Below are 17,789 nucleotides of genomic sequence, written 5' to 3' on the forward strand. Positions count from 1 at the left end.
TTAAGCACACACTGCTTACAACAAAAGTCACTCGGATTAAATAGGTAACTGGATAATTTCTGGAGTGATTAATATGCTTAGGATGGCAACAGGATATTTAACACTTCTCAATCATGACTCCTTTCTACCATACGCTAATCTCAGGTTTCTTCAGCTGATCGGGTCTTCAGCAACGTTATGTGGCGAAAAAATTAGGTCACCTGACCACCTAGATATACTGAATGACCAGGCTTTTCCATCAATTGATTTGTTTTCTTCCCTGATGGCACAGACATATTCTAAGATGGCAATGCCAGGATTCATCAGGCTCAAATTGGGACCGTGTGGTTCAGGGAGCATGGGGCATCATTTTTCACACAAGGATCGGCCACCACAGAGTGTAGACCTTAAGTCCAATGAGAATATTGAAAATCTAGCATCAATACAAGATTTTGGTAAATAAATAAATAAATAAATAATGCAACATTGGACAGAAATAAATGTTTTAACTCAGTATACAGACATTTTTTCCATCTTTTCTTTACAGAACCATTTTGGTGTTAACCTTATATAGTATATGGAATAAAGAAATGCCAGGAGTTTGATAGAGGGCTATTTTTCAGACACTGAATATCTATACAAAATATTTGCTATTTGGCATCTTCCTTCTAAAAAATATTGGCATCAGCCTTCATACACCCATAAAAATAAAAGCTGAGCTGTCAGACATAAAACCATGTGTGCTCTGCTAAAATCAGGGCCTCAGCCTGCTGTTGTAAAATTGTGATAACACGCTGTAATCGACCACTGGGAGCTGCAATCCAAAAAATATCACCATTGCCCATCAAATGTCTGACTTTACCTCGTTTAAAGCATGGCAATATCTCTGTTTAACAAAAAGCAGCTCAAACCATAAATTTACAAAACAGGCTGTCTGGGAGTTTTATCTCTTGTGCTTTACAAACACAGCTCTTTTACACAGTAGTGAGCACATTTGTTCCTTTCTTTCTAAAAAGCCTCAGAGAAGCCTGCATGTTCGATGCAAACAGCAGTGGCATCTTTCTGCATCGAGGCATCCCCAAGAAAGAAACACGGGTTTGCAATAATACAGTTCTACCAGAGGTTTGCCTGCAAAAAGAACATCCAAAACCTTTCTACACCACCAGCCTAAAAGCATTGCTTTCAGAGCCTAAAACACTGCTGCAAGCGTGTGAAGTGCTAACTGTACGCTGTTGAAGCAGGTGTACAAAGCAAATCTATTTGTGAGACAAAAGGCAGATTGTTCTTCAGCATGTGTTTCTTGTGCAGAGACAAGTCAAACCACTGAAATACATATAAATCAAAGGATTTGCAGACTTCTCTGTGAAATTATGCTCTTAGATATCCTCTAAGCTCTGGACACTTTCAGATTCATCAAATAAGAGGGCAAAGAAAAGTTTCTCTTTAAAAATGTGCTGAGATCCTAATAAGCCATTATCTGAGTTCATGGACACGAGCTGCTCCCCATAAATTTGAGGGGAAAATGTGTCAACGTAGCAGTCCAAATGAATAGGGCTTCTTTATGTATAGCTTCCTTTATTCAGAATTCATAAGCAGAAGCCATTTTACAAGCCTGGATTACATTAAAGAGAAAGTATGTGTGTGTGTGTGTGTGTGTGTGTGTGTGTGTGTGTGTGTGTGTGTGTGTGTGTGTGTGTGTGTGTGTGTGTGTGCGTGTGCGCGCGCGTCCTGTGGAGGCGCCTTAGAGGTACAGCTTCCTCACAAAGCAGCACCTGGCCTCGGTGCAGCTGTCTGAATGTCACATTTTTAATATGTTTTAGGAATGAATAAGTTTTTTTTCTTTTTTTTACTTTCCCCTCTCAGCTTTGCCCGAGTATATCATCTTCATTTTGTCATGCTGTCTTCTCTGACTTCTCTCTCATAACTTTTTCCAAATCAGTGTCTTGGCTTGTCACGCTATGCAGTGATTTGGACCTGCCAGACAGTAGGCAGACACAGGGCCATAAATGTCCGTGAAACAATACATCAACTGTGGTATCGCAGATTGGAAGGGCACGGACAAGTTCAGCCCTTATTTCTAATTTGGAGAGAGTTTAAGTTGTCACCTTTTAAATCATTGTTATTCAGGAAAGGTGTCCTCAGGCTTCGCTCTTGGTTTCAGTCTTATTTTACACAAATGCTGGCAGTGCCTGCTAGTTCTAATACATAAATTGTGGTTGGAAACCAAAGACTGTTAACACTCATTGGCCACGTTATTAGGTAAACTTCTTCAGCTACTTGTTAAAGCAAATAATAATCAATCACAAGTGAGCAAGATAACAGGATGATGTTCATGGCATGGTTAGTAGACACGCTGGAGGAGTTTTGTCAGAGAAAAATGGTCCGACTGCTTTAAACTGACAGGAACTCAAATAACCACTTGTTACAACTAAAGTATGCAGAAGAGCATTTCTGAATGCATAAAACGGTCTTGAAGCAGCAGAAGACTACGCCAAGTGGAAAAGTCCACATTCACCAGATCTCAGTCCAACAGAGCACCGTCAGGATGTGGTGCAACAGGAGATTCACATCCTCTGTAGCTCACAGATCTGTAGCAGCTGTGTGATGCTATCATGTCAACATGGACAACAGTGCCCTTGCCCATAGAAAACCCATATAGAAGCAAGAATTCCCAGAGTCCATGTAGGATAAATATAACTTTGCCCCATCCACATAGCTCCACAGTTCAGCTACACGCTGTGGGCCCACAGAGGCAATTTTATTCATATAGCGCCAAATCTCAACAACAACAACCCAGCCTCAAGGCGCTGTATATTGTAAGGTTAAGACCATACAATGATACAAAGAAAATCTCAACAATCATATGACTCCTTATGTGCAAGTGCTTTGGTGACAGTGGAAAGGAAAAACTCACTTTTAACAGGAAGAAACCTCCAGTAGAACCAGGCTCAATTCTGGATTTTACAGGGCCAACGAAAAGAAATGAATATAGGAGAAATCTGCTCTCTGTTTCTAGTCCCTGTAAGTACTCTTGCTGCAGCATTTTGGATTAACTGAAGGTTTTTTTGGACATATTGAGTAGTTCTATATATTTAATAAATACGCATTGGAGGACATATCCTGATCAAAAATGACTTCAAGATTCCTCACAGTGTTACTAGAGGCCAGTGTAAAGAGGAAACATCTGGCTAGACCCTGCATTTCTAAGATTTTTAGGACCAAGTACAATAACCTCAGTTTTATCTGAATTTAGAAGCAGAACATTAGATGTCATTCAGGTCTTTATGTCTTTAAAGCATTCCTGCAGTTTAACTAATTGGTGTGTGTTATCTGGCTCCATGGATAGATAGAGTTGGGTGTCATCTGCATAGCAGTGGAAATGTAAGCTATGCCTTCTAATTATAGTGCCTAAGGGAAGCATGTATAATGTAAACAGAATTGGTCCTAGCACTGAACCCTGTGGAACTCCATAATTAACCTTTGTGTTTGAAGAGGACTCTCCATTTACATGAACAAACTGGAGTCTGTTACATAGATATGATTCAAACCACTGCAGCGCAATACCTTTAATACCTACCGCATACTCTAAATGCTGTAATAAAATGTGTTTTTAGTATCGAATGCTACAGTATCTAAAGTTGTACGCAGTGAAGAAGTAAAGATCTTAACAAGATATTCACATCTGCAGGAGTAGCAGTTCTGCTCTGTGTTGGAGGTGAAGATGATAACAGCGGGTGAATTATATTGTTAAACTTAATTACATCACTTTCAGAAAGACGTCTACTGTGATGAAATCCATTTCAATGCTGTGTAATCCATTATTGTAAATTTAAATTTTATTAGGAAATGATCAGACGAAAGAGGGTTTTCAGCAAATACTGTTAAATGTTCAGTTTCTATGCTATTGGTCAGAACAAGCTGTAGACTGTGATTAAAGTGGTGGGCGGGTTCTTTTACATTTTGAAAGAAGCCACTTGAGTCTAATAATTATTTTATTTAAAAAAAACCAATCCTGAGATTCAGGCAGAAGCTCTGAGTAAGACCCAGGTGGACAATAGAACAGCAACAAATGAAACTTTTTGGGGGGGGGGAGTTTTCTGGCTAGGGTGGTCAAAGCTAAGCATTGGGCTTTCAAATGAATTAAAACTCTGTCTGGGTCTTTAGTTGATTAACAAGCTAAACAAGTCACTGCTGGTACAACTGGGGAGGGAACCAGAGAAAAGAGTCTGACATTGTTTTGGTAAAGTTACACAACGACTCAGTATTAATTTTAGTGACCTCCAATTGACGTAACCAGCTGTCATTACTGCCAAAGTGAATTATAATTTTATGGAATTTATGTTTACCCTTAGCCAGCAGTTTTAAATTTCCCTCAGTGTCGCCTGTTCTGGCCCCTGGAAGACAGTTGACTATTAGAGGAAGAGCAGTTTTCCATTTGCTGAATGACAACTGTAAAGTAGAACAAGTGGGAAGACTTTCAATGTTTACATATTTGTTAAAACATCCTCCTCTTTTCTTCAGTTTCATACAGAGAGTAACTAGATGAGTACACAGTTTTGTTTTCTTTGTATAGCAGGAGTTGTGCAGAGGGCCTGTATTGAGCGCTCTTGCACCAAAACTAATGACAGCTTCACCCTGCAGATGCACTAAATCATCACTAAAGTTTGTCCATGCTTTAACAATTAAGACAGAGAGTACAGTCTGAGTCTAAGAAAGCAAATAAATAATCCTGAAAGTCAATGAAAAGTCCTCAGATTTGACATCCAGGTAAATGGGAGTGCAAATTAGTCGACATCGCCAGGCTCCCCTGCATTTAACCCCCTGCTCTCCTTCATTTTCCCCTAAGCTTCCTTTTCTCCCCTCCCTCTCTTTCTTTTGTTCCTGCTGTGGCGATCAAAGTGTCTCTGCAGAGCTGCACGATCAAAGACGTGGAGGGAGGGACTCCGGAGGAGGTGAAGAGGCCTCACCCTGCCTGGGTTGGCAATATTAACATGGAACACACTGGTTTTGTCTTTTTGCCAGAGCTTGGCTCTATGTCTCTGGCACGTTGCAAGGTTACCTAACCATCAAACCCACTGGTGACCTTTGTGTGACTTTACTGGACAATATTCTGGAACTGAGGAGCAAGCTCCCACTGGAGCTGTTCCTCCCAAGATGCCACCAATGTTATAACTGCTGAGAAGCTCACAGTAGAAGTCCCACATTTACTCTCTGAGAATTAAATGTGTGTGCAGATATCCATGCGTGGGAATGTTTGTATTTTTTCCCCATTTCATGCAAACAGTGGATCTGCATGAGCAAGCATGTGTGCGGGTACATGTGTGTGTTGTTTGTGCTGACCATGGAGGAGTTGCTGACAGCGCTTACCTCGGGTTATTTTTGGGTCATGTAGAGTTGAATAGCAATGGAGAGCTTTAAGCAACCAGCTGAAAAGAAAAAAAAATCAGTGGAGCAAACATAGTCTGAAATGACACATTCACATCACCCCCACTGCTGATACGTACAAGCAGCAAGAAGCTTCATCATATGGACCAAAGAGCAGTCTAGGCCGTGTCACTGCTGTTTCACCAACCATCTAATGTTTTTAAATCCAACTCTGAATAGAGGACTTTTTTTTTTTTAAAGAGGGGGATATAAAGAGGAAGAACCTAAGTAGGCTACAGCACACAAAGTGCTCTGGGACGCGTGAAGAAAATGCAGTGTTGTGCTCTGCCCTCTGGTGGTACAATGGGAGAAGGGTGCAGAGATGCTGCCTGCTCCATCAGCTCAGGGAACGCCGTGTCCATGAACGGGCCTGGAATACTGATGCCACAGTGCAGGGGTGCAGGAGCTGCAGTCTGGCAGGCCCCAGAGAAGCACTCAGTTTCATTGTCCTCTACAGAGACACAGACAAAAGAAGACCACTGACTTGTCTGTGAGGCCTTATAGTCCTAATCAATGCTGAACGCGATATGGTTGAAGAGTTTTAAGCCTCAAAAAAGCCAAAAATGTCTACATCATTTGATGCCTCGGAGGAAGAAGAGAAAATGCTCTCTGCTTGTTTATGCCTTTTTTCCACACTTTGAATTTAAGCTGAAGGACGCCCCAAAAATACTGTAAAATAAACTTCATAACAGTAAAATAAAAGTCCCAACAGCTGTGATGAAGCTCACAGTTAAACTGTAACACTGTAGCAGCACACTTGTCTGACGTCTGCATACCAGTTCAACTGACTGGAGGAATAAATACTGGAAAAGTAAAGACATCACCTCATATTGTCTAATATCCTATAACCTTACAAAATAGAGGTCCCTCAACATTGTATGTTAAGGTAGGAGAAAGATGCTAAGATACATTCGGCCACGTGAAGGAGGGAATGATGCTGAAAAAAATACTTTAAGGTTTTTCATAACTCAAATAATAAAGTAACTGAACATTGTTACTGATGAACAATGTGTGGGGATGTCTTTGATTTCATTGGGATTGTCCTGTGGTTTCTTCTAGCTGGTTGGAAGGGGTTCTGAAGATGATCAATAATCAGTTACAGGTTTATTTTGATTTTAGTCATATTTATTTGGAGCATGAACTGACTGAATTAAAAAAAAAAAAAAAAACAAGACAGCCACTTATAGCCTTCAACTAAGAAGGCTTCAGATACATAAAAACACTCTAGTTAATACTAGTTAATTACTAGTTAATCTGTGAAATGGAGCAACTAACCTTCTCCCTGAAACTTGAGACTGCAAGGTTTGGAACGCACTGGGAAAAATGGACATTCTACCAGACTGTGAAATAAATAATTTGAAAGTTTTGCCTGTTTGTTGTGTCAACCAGTACCTTCTTATGCTCTAAACAACGAGCACAAATGAACTGCGGACCTTTTTGCATAATGATGTGATCCATTTCTTAACTGTTTTTCTTTTTTGGTTTCTGATGGCAGATGAATTTTGTAGTGTGACTCATGTCCTGCCTGTTGCTGTGTGATGGTTCAGATGTTCATAACACAATGAAGTGTAAAATGTGTTTGAGAGTATCAGGATAATCGCATACTGACGATAATACAGAATGATTTATCGATACTGTGTCAAAATTGAACTTATAATATTGGAAATAACTGCTTTATCACAACTGTGCTACATCCATGCATGTGCATTTTAATGTAACCACACAAGAAATGGAAAAGATGAGGTCCTGACTGATTCTGTGTCTGTGTCAGAAATAATTAGGAGTTGGGGTTTAGGGTTCTTAGTGAATATACAGTATATCTGGGCTTTGGAGTTCAGGATGTCCTCCTGCATCCGACAGCTTGGTCCTCACCCTTTATCTCCACACACTGTGACATTACTGCTGTTTGTCACATGCCAAATACATTTTCTAACCTTCATGTTGGAAATTTAGCCAGGAGAGGAGCCACAAAAACACATCCTTAGGCCCTGTGAAAGCTACACAGCCAAGGAACATGCTGCTACAAAATACTCTTTTTTTAAATTTGTGTTGTATTTTTGATTGGAGGTTAAAAATGATTGGAAAAGGCTCTCCATAACTTTATAATGGAGAGATAAAAAACATAAAAGTATAAAAGCAAAAACTGGAAATTTTAAATGTTTGGTCATTTTGGTGATAATTCTTTAGAAGTTTAAACATTAATAGTCAGAAGTAGAGTTTGGTAGAGAGAATTTGTTTTGTAAAAGTGCTTCGTGGCTTTATTTAGATTTGATCATTACTGATGAAACAGTCTACATGGCGTCCATCAGGTTAGCTTACACACATTACAAAATCCTGATCACTGAAGAGAGACGCATCGCCTTTTCCTTGAAGAGCCCTGCTACCTTTCATCTGTATGCAGATACAGAAAAACAAATGCAGAAAGCCCTGATTAAGATGATTAAGATTTTCCAAAGTTGGCAAAAAAAATTTGTGTAGGAGCTGAAAGTAAGAAAAGGACGAACGTAACAGGTTTTAAAGGCTTTCACGAGATTAATAAATACAAAAAACTGTTGATCATGTATCTGTTGAAAAAGGGTCTTAGAGGGATAAAGCAGTGTGAGAGTCACTGTTGGACCAGTTGTTGCCTGTGGCCTCCTCCGTGTGTAATAATGGTCCTGAGCGTGTGGTCGTCCCCTCCGACAGTCTGTCCTCCTGTCAGACGCCACGCCACGGCGCCACCCAGCCACTTCCCCGACGCTGCAGGACGGCGTGCCTCTGACTCTCTGCCAGCCGGACGTTGACGATGCCAGCAGGCACACCAACACACAGTTGCACACACCTACTTATATGTGCAAGCAACTGCGCACACTCTCACACACTCACATAAATCAAATGCTTGGCCCTCCTCTCCACTGTCCCAGCATGCACCCTGGTTACCTGGCTGCTGTCCCACTAAGAACAGCTGCTACCACAAGACTGGACTGGAGGTTCCACTGCATGGTAGCTCACACACACATGCATACACACAAAGAATCACATAAAAGAGCCACAAACAGTACTGGCTTCATTCATCCCCAGCTCTGATGCAAGCTCATTTCAGGTGATGGAAGACTAAACCAGAAGGTAATAACTTTTTATGGGAAGATAATCAACAAAAACTGCCACAACAAACAGACATAAGCACAAAAAGATGATTATAAAGATACAAAAAACCAACAACAACAACAACAACAAAAAAAAAAGCAAAAACAACAAACAGAGGAAAAAGAGACAGAAATTGATACAAAATAACCAGATTTGTTATGATAATAATGTATGCAGAATTAATGTAAAAGACACAAAATACACACAATTGCTAAAACATTGATACAGAGTGTCCACATAGGCAATAAAATGACAATGAAATAACATAAAATTACTGAGACACAAACAGGCACAGATGTATAATTACCATTAAAGGATGCAAAGCAATCAAAGACCGCACAGATAGAAAATAAACCCAGCTTGATGCAAAATGACTAAGAAGAGATACAAAAATTACCACAAAACACAAACAGTTATAACAAATAGGCAAAAATCACCACAGAGATGCAAAACAGAGGCCAACTGATTCCAATAGTGAGTAAAAAGTGAAACAGAATAACAATATGATAGAACGTGGAAACAAAATGAGAAAGTGGTGCAAAGTAACCAAAAACTGATCCCAAATTATAAGGAAAATATATCTTTTTTTGCAAAGGACCTAATCATAACCATAAAATTTTGCAAGACGACTGAGACATAAAGTAAGAGAGAAGAAGAACAAGCACAAACTAACAAACACGGCCCAAAAGCAACGTCCATAATGTGACCTGACCACAAACAACTGCAAGTACGACAAATATGTGTTTATTTCTTTCAGTCTGGTGTGTTGCTCGTCTGTAGGAGGGTCGAGGCCTTTTCCATGCCACAGTGCAGCCGTGTCTGCTTTCTTAAATCCTTTCCTACCTGCTTTCTTCATCCTCAGCTCTAAAGAGAGCTCATTTGAGATGATGTAGGACTGGACTAATAGAGTGAAATGGTGCAGGGAGGGCTTTATGAAAAGTGCACAGAGATGCTGTTTGAGCAGATGCACGGGGTCATAAAGTTAGTGCCTGCTGGGACACCTGGACTCATCTGAATGGGATACAGGGAGCAATTAACGGCATTATAATTCTTGCCCTTTCAGCGTCACATTTAGCGGGGAGGCTGTGGGGGGGTGGGGTTACGTAAAGCCGAGCTCTGCCACTGCTTTGATCTGCAGCGCTGCTTGTGCTGCAGCAGGGCAGAGGTCAGAGCCCCTGGAGGTGATTATGTAAGAGCAGGCCCATCTCCATGACTGTCCTCTGGCCACAGTGACACGGGGCTTCAGCATGCTTCCTCCTCCTGCTGCTTCTACATGTACATCAGAAACACTTCACCACAAGTGTCCTTTGGAGGATGTGGAACTGCTTTGGTAGAGAAAATGTCAAATTCTTGAAATGCGGCTGAACAGAGAACCATCGTACGTCAACTCTTTGGGCTTTCAGGTTAATAGGACGTGGGAGGGACCTTGAAAGTCTTCACAGTAGATCCACATTTTTGCTAAAAGTGCTTAATATTATGCAGGGATGTCTCAGAGAGGCGTTTTGGGGGCATCTAAATGGCCTGTAGAACCCTCTCAGGGTCTTCCTCATTACCAGCGGAAGAGGTTTTTTCAGTTTTTTAGCAGTGATGAGTCGGACTGGATGATGCTGGGGCTTAATTACCGTACAGCAACTGCTCGAGTTCTGATGTCAGCTGAATGCAAGCATTACAGCTCAAGGACACATATAGCCTGTTAAAACATGCCATGTTAGCGAAACTCTGTCTTTCCGTCCATCAGTTCTGCATAGGTGGCTGCTCTCATCACAGCTGACGCCGACCTTTTCAGCTGCAGAGACGGGACGCACTTAACAAGCTCAGTGGGCACATGAAACTGTACGTAACTCACTGTATGTGTATTCACTCATTCCCTGAAGTGTAATGACGTACACTCTGTTCATTTTCATTCTGCTTTATGAGATTTTTTGCACTTTCAGGCTTCTTCACCTTGAAGTTAAGAGGTTTTTTGTTTGCTTTGCTTTGAATAAGGTCTATTCCTAACACAAGCTTTAGAAATGTTCACATTTTGTTCTACAACATGAGGTGTGGAAGTAAATACTTCACCTGTGAATTGTGAAGCTATTCCAAAGCTGTGCCAGAGAAGGAGTTTCATAACAAGATAATGACACTAAAAAGGTTTTCAGGGACATTCAGCGTCATCACACCATGGAGATGGTGACCTTGAAGTCAGCATTGTGTAGTTTATAATTTTTCTTCTTGCCATTGCATTTATGTGTCAAAAAAAATCACGATATTATCAGATTATCTTGTTGAATAAAATAAGTATCATAACATCTTTTTTCCTCACTGCTTATTTTTGTGATCAGCTTGTGGAAAAATCCAACCAGCTTGTGTAGTGATGGAACCAGGGCTACGCTAATTTCTGTTGGCCTTGCAGTACTCTCTCTGTACCCACCAAACTACTGAGTTTGGTGAATATTTGTACACGTCATTATTAGTGGGGATGCCAGGTTCACAATACAACTACTTGCATTGTGTTGTTTTTCCTGTTCATCACTGTGTCGGGCTGCTTTAATCCTTCACTCACTGGCCACTTTATTAGGTTCAACTGCTCATTAATGCAATTAATGTATTTTATTGACCAATCACATTGCAGTAACTTGGTGCATTTAGACGTGAACACATGGTCAAGATCACCTGCTCAAGTTCAAATCAAGTGTGGGGAAGAAAGGTGATTTAAATGTCTTTGAATGTGGCACAGTTGTTGGTGCCAGACTGCCTGCTCTGATTTAGAAACTGCAAATCTTCTGGGATTTTCTTGCACAACCATCTCCAGGGTTTACAGAGAATGGTCTGAAAACCAGAACATATCTGGGTGAATATACTTTGTTAATGTCAGCGCTCAAAGACGACATCTCATACACCTTGTATAAGCAGTTCAGGCTGCTGCTGCTGGAGGAATGATGTTGGGTGCATTTTCAGCCCTTAGTAGCAACGGAGCATCACAGCCTGCTTTTAGATTACAGTGTACATCATGTTCCAGTAGTTTCCAAAATGATTTCTTGGACCTGAAAATGAGTTCACTGCACTGTTATGGCCTCCAGTCACCACATCTCAATCCAATGGGATGTAGTGCAACATGAGATTTGTGTCCTGGATCTGCAGTGATATCCTATCAGGACCATCTCATTTCTTTGTTCCAATTATTTTAAAGCACTTCTGATAGAAAATGCAAGCACAACTCAGTACAAGTATACTCGAAGTGACCAGTTAGTAAATGTGCAAGGTCAACTTCATTCACTTAACTGCACATCTCAACCATCATTTGAATTTAAATTATTTGAGGCGACTTGCTGCGAGATGCAGCCCGTTTAGTTTACCTTAAGCTTTTGATATAACACCTGTTAGCTGAACCCTGTCAGCTTTTCCTTCATGTCCAAAATGGCCAGGTCTGGCTGCAAACATGGCAGCTGATAAAAGTGCAAATTTCAGGCCTCGAAATAGAATTTCAGCACCTGTTGATATCAACGTAGCAACATAATAGCTGAAGTTCTTACTTGTAATGCAAGCTCTTTTTGTAGCTTAATGTATGTTAATTAAAAAAAAAGACAAGGCTGTTATTCCATCTTTTGTTTTTATTGAACAACTCTGCAGAACAGTGAAGATGGTGACAGTCAAAGTAGCAGAGACATTGTAGTCCGGGACTTTAAGCAGTCTCTTCCTTGGCAATGCGGTCTTTCTTGAGGGGTCCCTGTGGAAGAGAGAAACAGAACCATCAATCATGTGACAAAACTTAATGGTCTTCCTGTTGGCTCGAAGCAGACGTGTTCCCAGAGAGTGAACAGGGAGCCAGCACAGAGAGGCACTGCTCCCCTGCCTCACTGGAGCTCACTGTGGCACTGGAATGGAACCCAGAGTTCATACTGAAGACTGAACCAGGTTACGAACAGTGCAGGACAACTCAAAAACTAACTGCCGTATTACAAAGCTTTTACTTTCAGGTGGTCAATCTTTAAAGGGGAACTTATTGGACTCATTTCCAGCTTCACCACTTTATTCATTAATTCTAGAGTAGCTTTGCATGGCTCAGATCAAAATCATCCGCACACGTCTTATCCTGGGCCTGTCGTCTGCTTAACCAGTCTGAAACTAGCCATTATAGAACAAAGTCTTACCATGAAAACTTTCTTTTCCTCCACGGTCTGGAAGCGACCATGACCGAACTTGGAGGTGGTGTCGATAAACTTGAGGTCGATCTTCTCCTGGGCACGACGGCTTGTCTGCACCAGCAGAGACTGGAGGGAGAGAGAACAAGAATCAAGTCTTTATATCCCAGAGCTTGCTTAACCAACTTTGTCTAAGAAAAGAAAAATCCTCCTAGTATGAAACTGGTCAATTACCACAACTAATTGCTTCACTTTAGTCTCACCTTGCGCAGAGTCAGCACCCTCTTCTTGGTCCCCACAACACAGCCCTTCAACATGACAAAGTCATTCCTCACTTCTCCGTAATGGACAAATCCACCCTGTAATTAAAACACAAGGTCAATCACAGCTTCCAGGCTGGAGTGCTGACACAAAGTACAGATGTGTCTAAGATCCTACCATGGGGTTGATGCTCTTGTTGGACAGATCGTACTCTGTGGAGGCGTTGTTCTTCACCACCTTTCCGTCCTTCTGGTGGTAGCCCTGACCAATCTTGTAGATCTTCTTGTTGATCTCTGTGCGGTGGTGGTAACCCTTCTGACCAGCACGGGCCACAGAGAAGGCCACACGGGCAGGATGCCAGGCACCGATACAGGCCACCTTACGTAGACCACGATGGGTTTTGCGAGGCAGCTTCTTTGTGTGCCAACGGCTGGTGACACCTAAGAGTTGAGACATTCGGTCAGCGTCATGATAAATTCAGGTTCAACCAGCAGCTGATGCTGTGAAAGAGGCTCAAGTATCTTACCCTTGTATCCGTGACCCTTAGTGACACCAATGATGTCGATCATCTCGTCCTGGGTGAAAACTTTGTTGACAACCACAGCCTGCTCCAGCTTCTCACGGGCCCAGTCCACCTTATCAGAGATGGTGCCTCCGTTCACCTGCACCTCCATGAGATGAGCTTTCTTCTGCCTCAGGGGCAGCATACGCATCTGCAAAGAACAAAGCCTGGTTAGGACAGAAAATATGCAGTGCTCAAAAGCACACCGATAATTCTAGCTATGTAGTCTCAGAAGGAAGGCAGCATGGAAGATATCCTCATAAGTTTCGGGCGCCATGCCTGACGCGAGTTCCGTGGTCTCTTCACTGACAGACATTCAAGAAAAATCAACAGAAAATCAAGGGAACAAACCAACCTGTGTGTGGCAAATGACACGGATGACCTGGCAGTATTTTTTCATGGCTGCAAAGTCTTTCTCCAGCTGCTTCTTGCCCTCCTCATCCTGCCATTTCTTGCAGTATTTAGTGAAAGCCTTCTTCTTGGACTTGTACCTGAGAGCATGAAGCAACACATAGGTTGGCACAGGTCCTTCATAACCCCCATGAGGGGCAGCGGAAGAACGCAGTGCATAGCTGCTTGCCCTGCCTCCGTGTGGACAGAAGGGCTGTATCAGCTAGTGAGGGTTTCGGCTCATGGCACAGTTTCTAAGAAGCACTTTCCACTGGCCAGAGGAGCCCGGAGCTCATCAGGGCACAGGGCACCTGAGCGGAGCTGCCACAGAGGGCCACCGTGATGTTAGACTCGCTCAGTGAAAATGCAGTTCCTAACATTTCCACCAGCAACTAACATCTGCTTCAAGCACTTTCATTGCAACGGGATGAGCTTCATTTTGTCCCCAAGACTCACCAGTTCTTGTAGAAGCGACGCTTGCACTCATCACTCATGTGCTCAGCGAAGACTGTCTTGAAGGAGCGCAGACCACGAGGTGTGTTGACGTAACCCACAACACCAACCACGATCATGGGAGGAGTCTCCACAATGGTCACTGCCTCAACCACTTCCTTCTTGTTCACCTCTGTAAGAGAAAGCGTTGATTAATTTTGACTAATAGTTGATATAATCAGTAACTTCTTCAACTCATTAGATTTGTTTACTCATGGTAGAAACTGCGCTCAGTGCTCGACATTCAGCAAGGGGCTATAGACCCATTCTGTCCGCCCGTCGAGGGAATCATCACAGGCAGAACACCATAACTAACCCTAGACCTTTTTCACTGCAGACGAGGCTTGTTTTACAAAAAAAAATTAAATTAAAATGAGAATGACAGCCGATTAAACTTATTCAGGTTTTTAGTTTTAAAGTATCTGTATATTGTAAGATCCCCTAGGAAGGTATTAAATACTCACTTCCCATAGATATAAATGACCATCTACACAATTAGTATCATTAATTACATTTTCTTTGTTATAAGTATTATTACAGTGATATTTCAACAGAACCTGCCAAATAGTGCTTAATCTGCCATTAATGGCAGTCACTTATTTTTTCTCTGGCTGTCAAACTTTCAGGAAATAATTTAAAACTGCGTTTTTCTTTTTAATTCCAAACTTTAACACTAATGCTGAAAAAGGAGGCGATTGGTAGCTTTCATTAACTTTACCACCATCAGCAACAATGATCAAGTTAAGATGCATCGTCATGCATTTATTACACTTGCTTCTCTTGCAGACAGAAGCTAAAGTTGCTACTGTGAAAAAGGTCCAATCACCAACTATGACTTCTCTTTTTAAATTCGAGGGTTTGCTGTATTACATTTGCAGTCTAATTGCACTTACTTGAGCCAGGTCTGTCCACCTCCCGGACGATGTGAGTCATGCCGGCCTTGTAGCCCAGGAAGGCAGTCAGGTGAACGGGTTTGCTGGGGTCATCCTTGGGGAAGCTCTTGACCTTACCGCGGTGACGACGACTCCTCTTGCGGGGCAGGAAGCCCAGGGATCCGTGTCGCGGAGCCGAAAACTTACGGTGGGACTGCCAAGAGTGAAGAAGAAGAAAAAAAATTTAATCTTGTGTATCCAAGAAGTGTCCGTTATACACACGGTTCCTAGCACCTGTGAGGTGAATTTTCCACCGAAACCAGCGTGGACTCTCATTTACCACGCTAGATTCGACGTGCTAGATTAGCTAACCGCCTTTAGCACTTCGCAGCGTGCGGCTGTCAAAACCGAATCCACACAATAGGAACCCTAGCTTTAAGACAATCCATTTTATCCACAACTTTAATAAAATAAGTTACTGGAGACTGAGGCGGTAATAGGCAAAATAAGTACGGCCTAATTAAAGCAGCCATTTTGGCCCCAGAGTCGCTCAACACGCATACCGAAATCTTATATTTGGGATGAAAATAGCAGTGAAATCTACACAAGACTGTCATAAAATATACACTGAAATCAAACTGCATTTCTTATACATGTCAAATAGGTGGGATGCATGAGATAGAAAATGGATTGGTGCTCCGAGTACAAGCAGCAAAAGAGGATTACTCACCATTTCGTCTCCGATCCGATTGAAAGAGGCCCGGTGACGGGCAAACTGCCTGTATATACCAGAGCAAATATCGCGAGAGTCAGCGTGAAAATCTTCCAAGAAGCTCCACCCCTGGTTGGTAACGAGTATCTGTAGTAAAATAAATAAACCACTAGATGCCGCTGTTTGCTTTCACAAATTTTGCGTTACGCTCATACACAGTATGAACAATCTTTTATGTTATACTAGTCATCAGTAGCGGTTTTAGATACGGGCGACACGGGCGGTTGCCCGGGGCGGCAACCGATCGGTGCCTATGACCCCGAATGTCATAGGCACCGATCGGTTTTCTATCGCCCATTTGCTGGGAGTAAGGGCGCCCTTCGTTTGCGAGGTGCGCCTGCTGCTTGCGGCGCAGAGAGGAGAGGGCGGGGCGGCGGGGGATTCTCTGACCGGCTGGAGCAGCATCTAATAACCAACTCGCAAAATAAAACAAAATAAAAACAAACCAACAAACACGAAAATACCAGACATTATAATACAGACTTATAATTTGCACCGATGTTTTTTTCGAAATTCTATACACGAAAAGTGAGCGCGAGAGCCCTCGGTGCGCCTCCTTGCTGCTGAAGTCAAAGTAAACTTTATTGTCATCTCCGCTAGAGTCCAGTATATAGAGAGACGACAAGGCTCCAGTTACAGCAGTGCAAGTAAACAAACAACATATATAAGAAGAGTAAGAAAATAAATATACACTTTAGGACTCGAGATAAAGGGATCAATAACAATTTAAAATTTACAGTTTGATGATTTAAAGTCTCACACACAACCCGTCGAAAAGGCCGGCTGCTTCCAAATTTCATTTATAATGTTGTAAATCCAAGACCATTATGTATTCATGATTTGAATCCTGGGTTGTGTGAAATCTCAGAAATGCACCCTAGACAAAGTGAATCTGTGAACTAAGGTGTAGGTGTGTTAGATCATGTTGTGGTGATCCTTGGGTTGAGGGATGGGTGTTCATACTGGAGTGCAAAATTAAAACCAATGGAAGATGGACAAGAAAAGTTCAAAGCCATCAGGTCCTCAGTTTAGAAAAAAGAGAAAAGCAGAGGAGGAGAAACGAGCAAAAGATACAGGTAAGCAGATGTGTCATTGGATAATGGCAGGACATCCTGAAACAATCAGAATCAGAATACTTTATTAATCCCTAAGGAAATTATGTGGGTTACAGTTGCTCCAAGAAGAAATGGTAAAAAAATAGTAACAGTAACAGACTAAACTCCAAACAATACATTATGTTACAGATCTTAATATTAATTAGTCATTGTCAATTGTTGATTTGTCCTGTTCTCATTGTATGACGAATTATGATGGCTGTTTGGTAGCCGTTTGCATACTATGCATACTCTCTCTCTCTTCATATGTGTGTGTGTGTACAACAGCTTTATGTTAATGTACAATCCTTAATATGTTTTGTCTGTGTGTTGGGGACTTATTAATATTTATACAAGTAGAAATAAGCATTTATCCTTATGTTTGCTGCTAATGTGGTGAGGTAAAATTTGCGGTTTAATGAGGAAGTACAAGAAAATATTCTAAGTCGGATAGTAAAATGCAGAAAGTAAACAGGAGTACTGGGAGGCTAGTTGCATACAAATAGAGAGAGGTGGCAGAGGAAAAGGCTTATAGCGAGTTGGATGTGAGGGTGGAAGCTGTAGTGCCTCTTCACCTCACTGTACAATACCTTGTGCAATACTTTTTGTAAATAGTCAATGGTGCAATAGACCTCAATACTTGAAATGTGCAATTCACTTTATTTTTATTTTTATTCCTATTTATTCTATTTA

At 41.7% G+C, this 17,789-nt stretch overlaps 1 protein-coding gene and 2 non-coding genes across 3 annotated transcripts; all 3 read right to left on the bottom strand.

Moving 5' to 3' along the window:
* Positions 1-12,107: 12,107 nt before the first annotated feature.
* Positions 12,108-16,122, bottom strand: rpl3 (ribosomal protein L3). The gene is made up of 9 exons (XM_026164093.2): positions 15,961-16,122; positions 15,252-15,444; positions 14,323-14,491; positions 13,832-13,967; positions 13,441-13,627; positions 13,092-13,354; positions 12,917-13,012; positions 12,663-12,782; positions 12,108-12,238 (listed from the first exon to the last, which is right to left on the bottom strand). The coding sequence occupies exons 1-9, from the start codon at positions 15,961-15,963 to the stop codon at positions 12,194-12,196; spliced, it is 1,212 nt and encodes a 403-aa protein (XP_026019878.1). The 5' UTR covers positions 15,964-16,122; the 3' UTR covers positions 12,108-12,193.
* LOC113021584 (small nucleolar RNA SNORA54) lies at positions 12,310-12,442 on the bottom strand. Its single transcript, XR_003272317.1, has one exon. It is a non-coding gene; the product is annotated as a small nucleolar RNA SNORA54 (small nucleolar RNA).
* Positions 13,699-13,790, bottom strand: LOC113021586 (small nucleolar RNA U83B). Its single transcript, XR_003272319.1, has one exon. It is a non-coding gene; the product is annotated as a small nucleolar RNA U83B (small nucleolar RNA).
* Positions 16,123-17,789: the final 1,667 nt, after the last annotated feature.

Source organism: Astatotilapia calliptera, chromosome 4 (assembly GCF_964374335.1).
Source record: "Astatotilapia calliptera chromosome 4, fAstCal68.1, whole genome shotgun sequence".
Taxonomy (NCBI): Eukaryota; Metazoa; Chordata; class Actinopteri; order Cichliformes; family Cichlidae; genus Astatotilapia; species Astatotilapia calliptera.

Excerpts from the sequence above, each read along its gene's own strand:
- rpl3 (XM_026164093.2), bottom strand. Across the intron at positions 13,355-13,440 it reads TAAGGGTCACGGATACAAGG|GTGTCACCAGCCGTTGGCAC; the intron begins GTAAGATACTTG and ends CTCAACTCTTAG. Across the intron at positions 13,013-13,091 it reads ACAAGAGCATCAACCCCATG|GGTGGATTTGTCCATTACGG; the intron begins GTAGGATCTTAG and ends TTTTAATTACAG.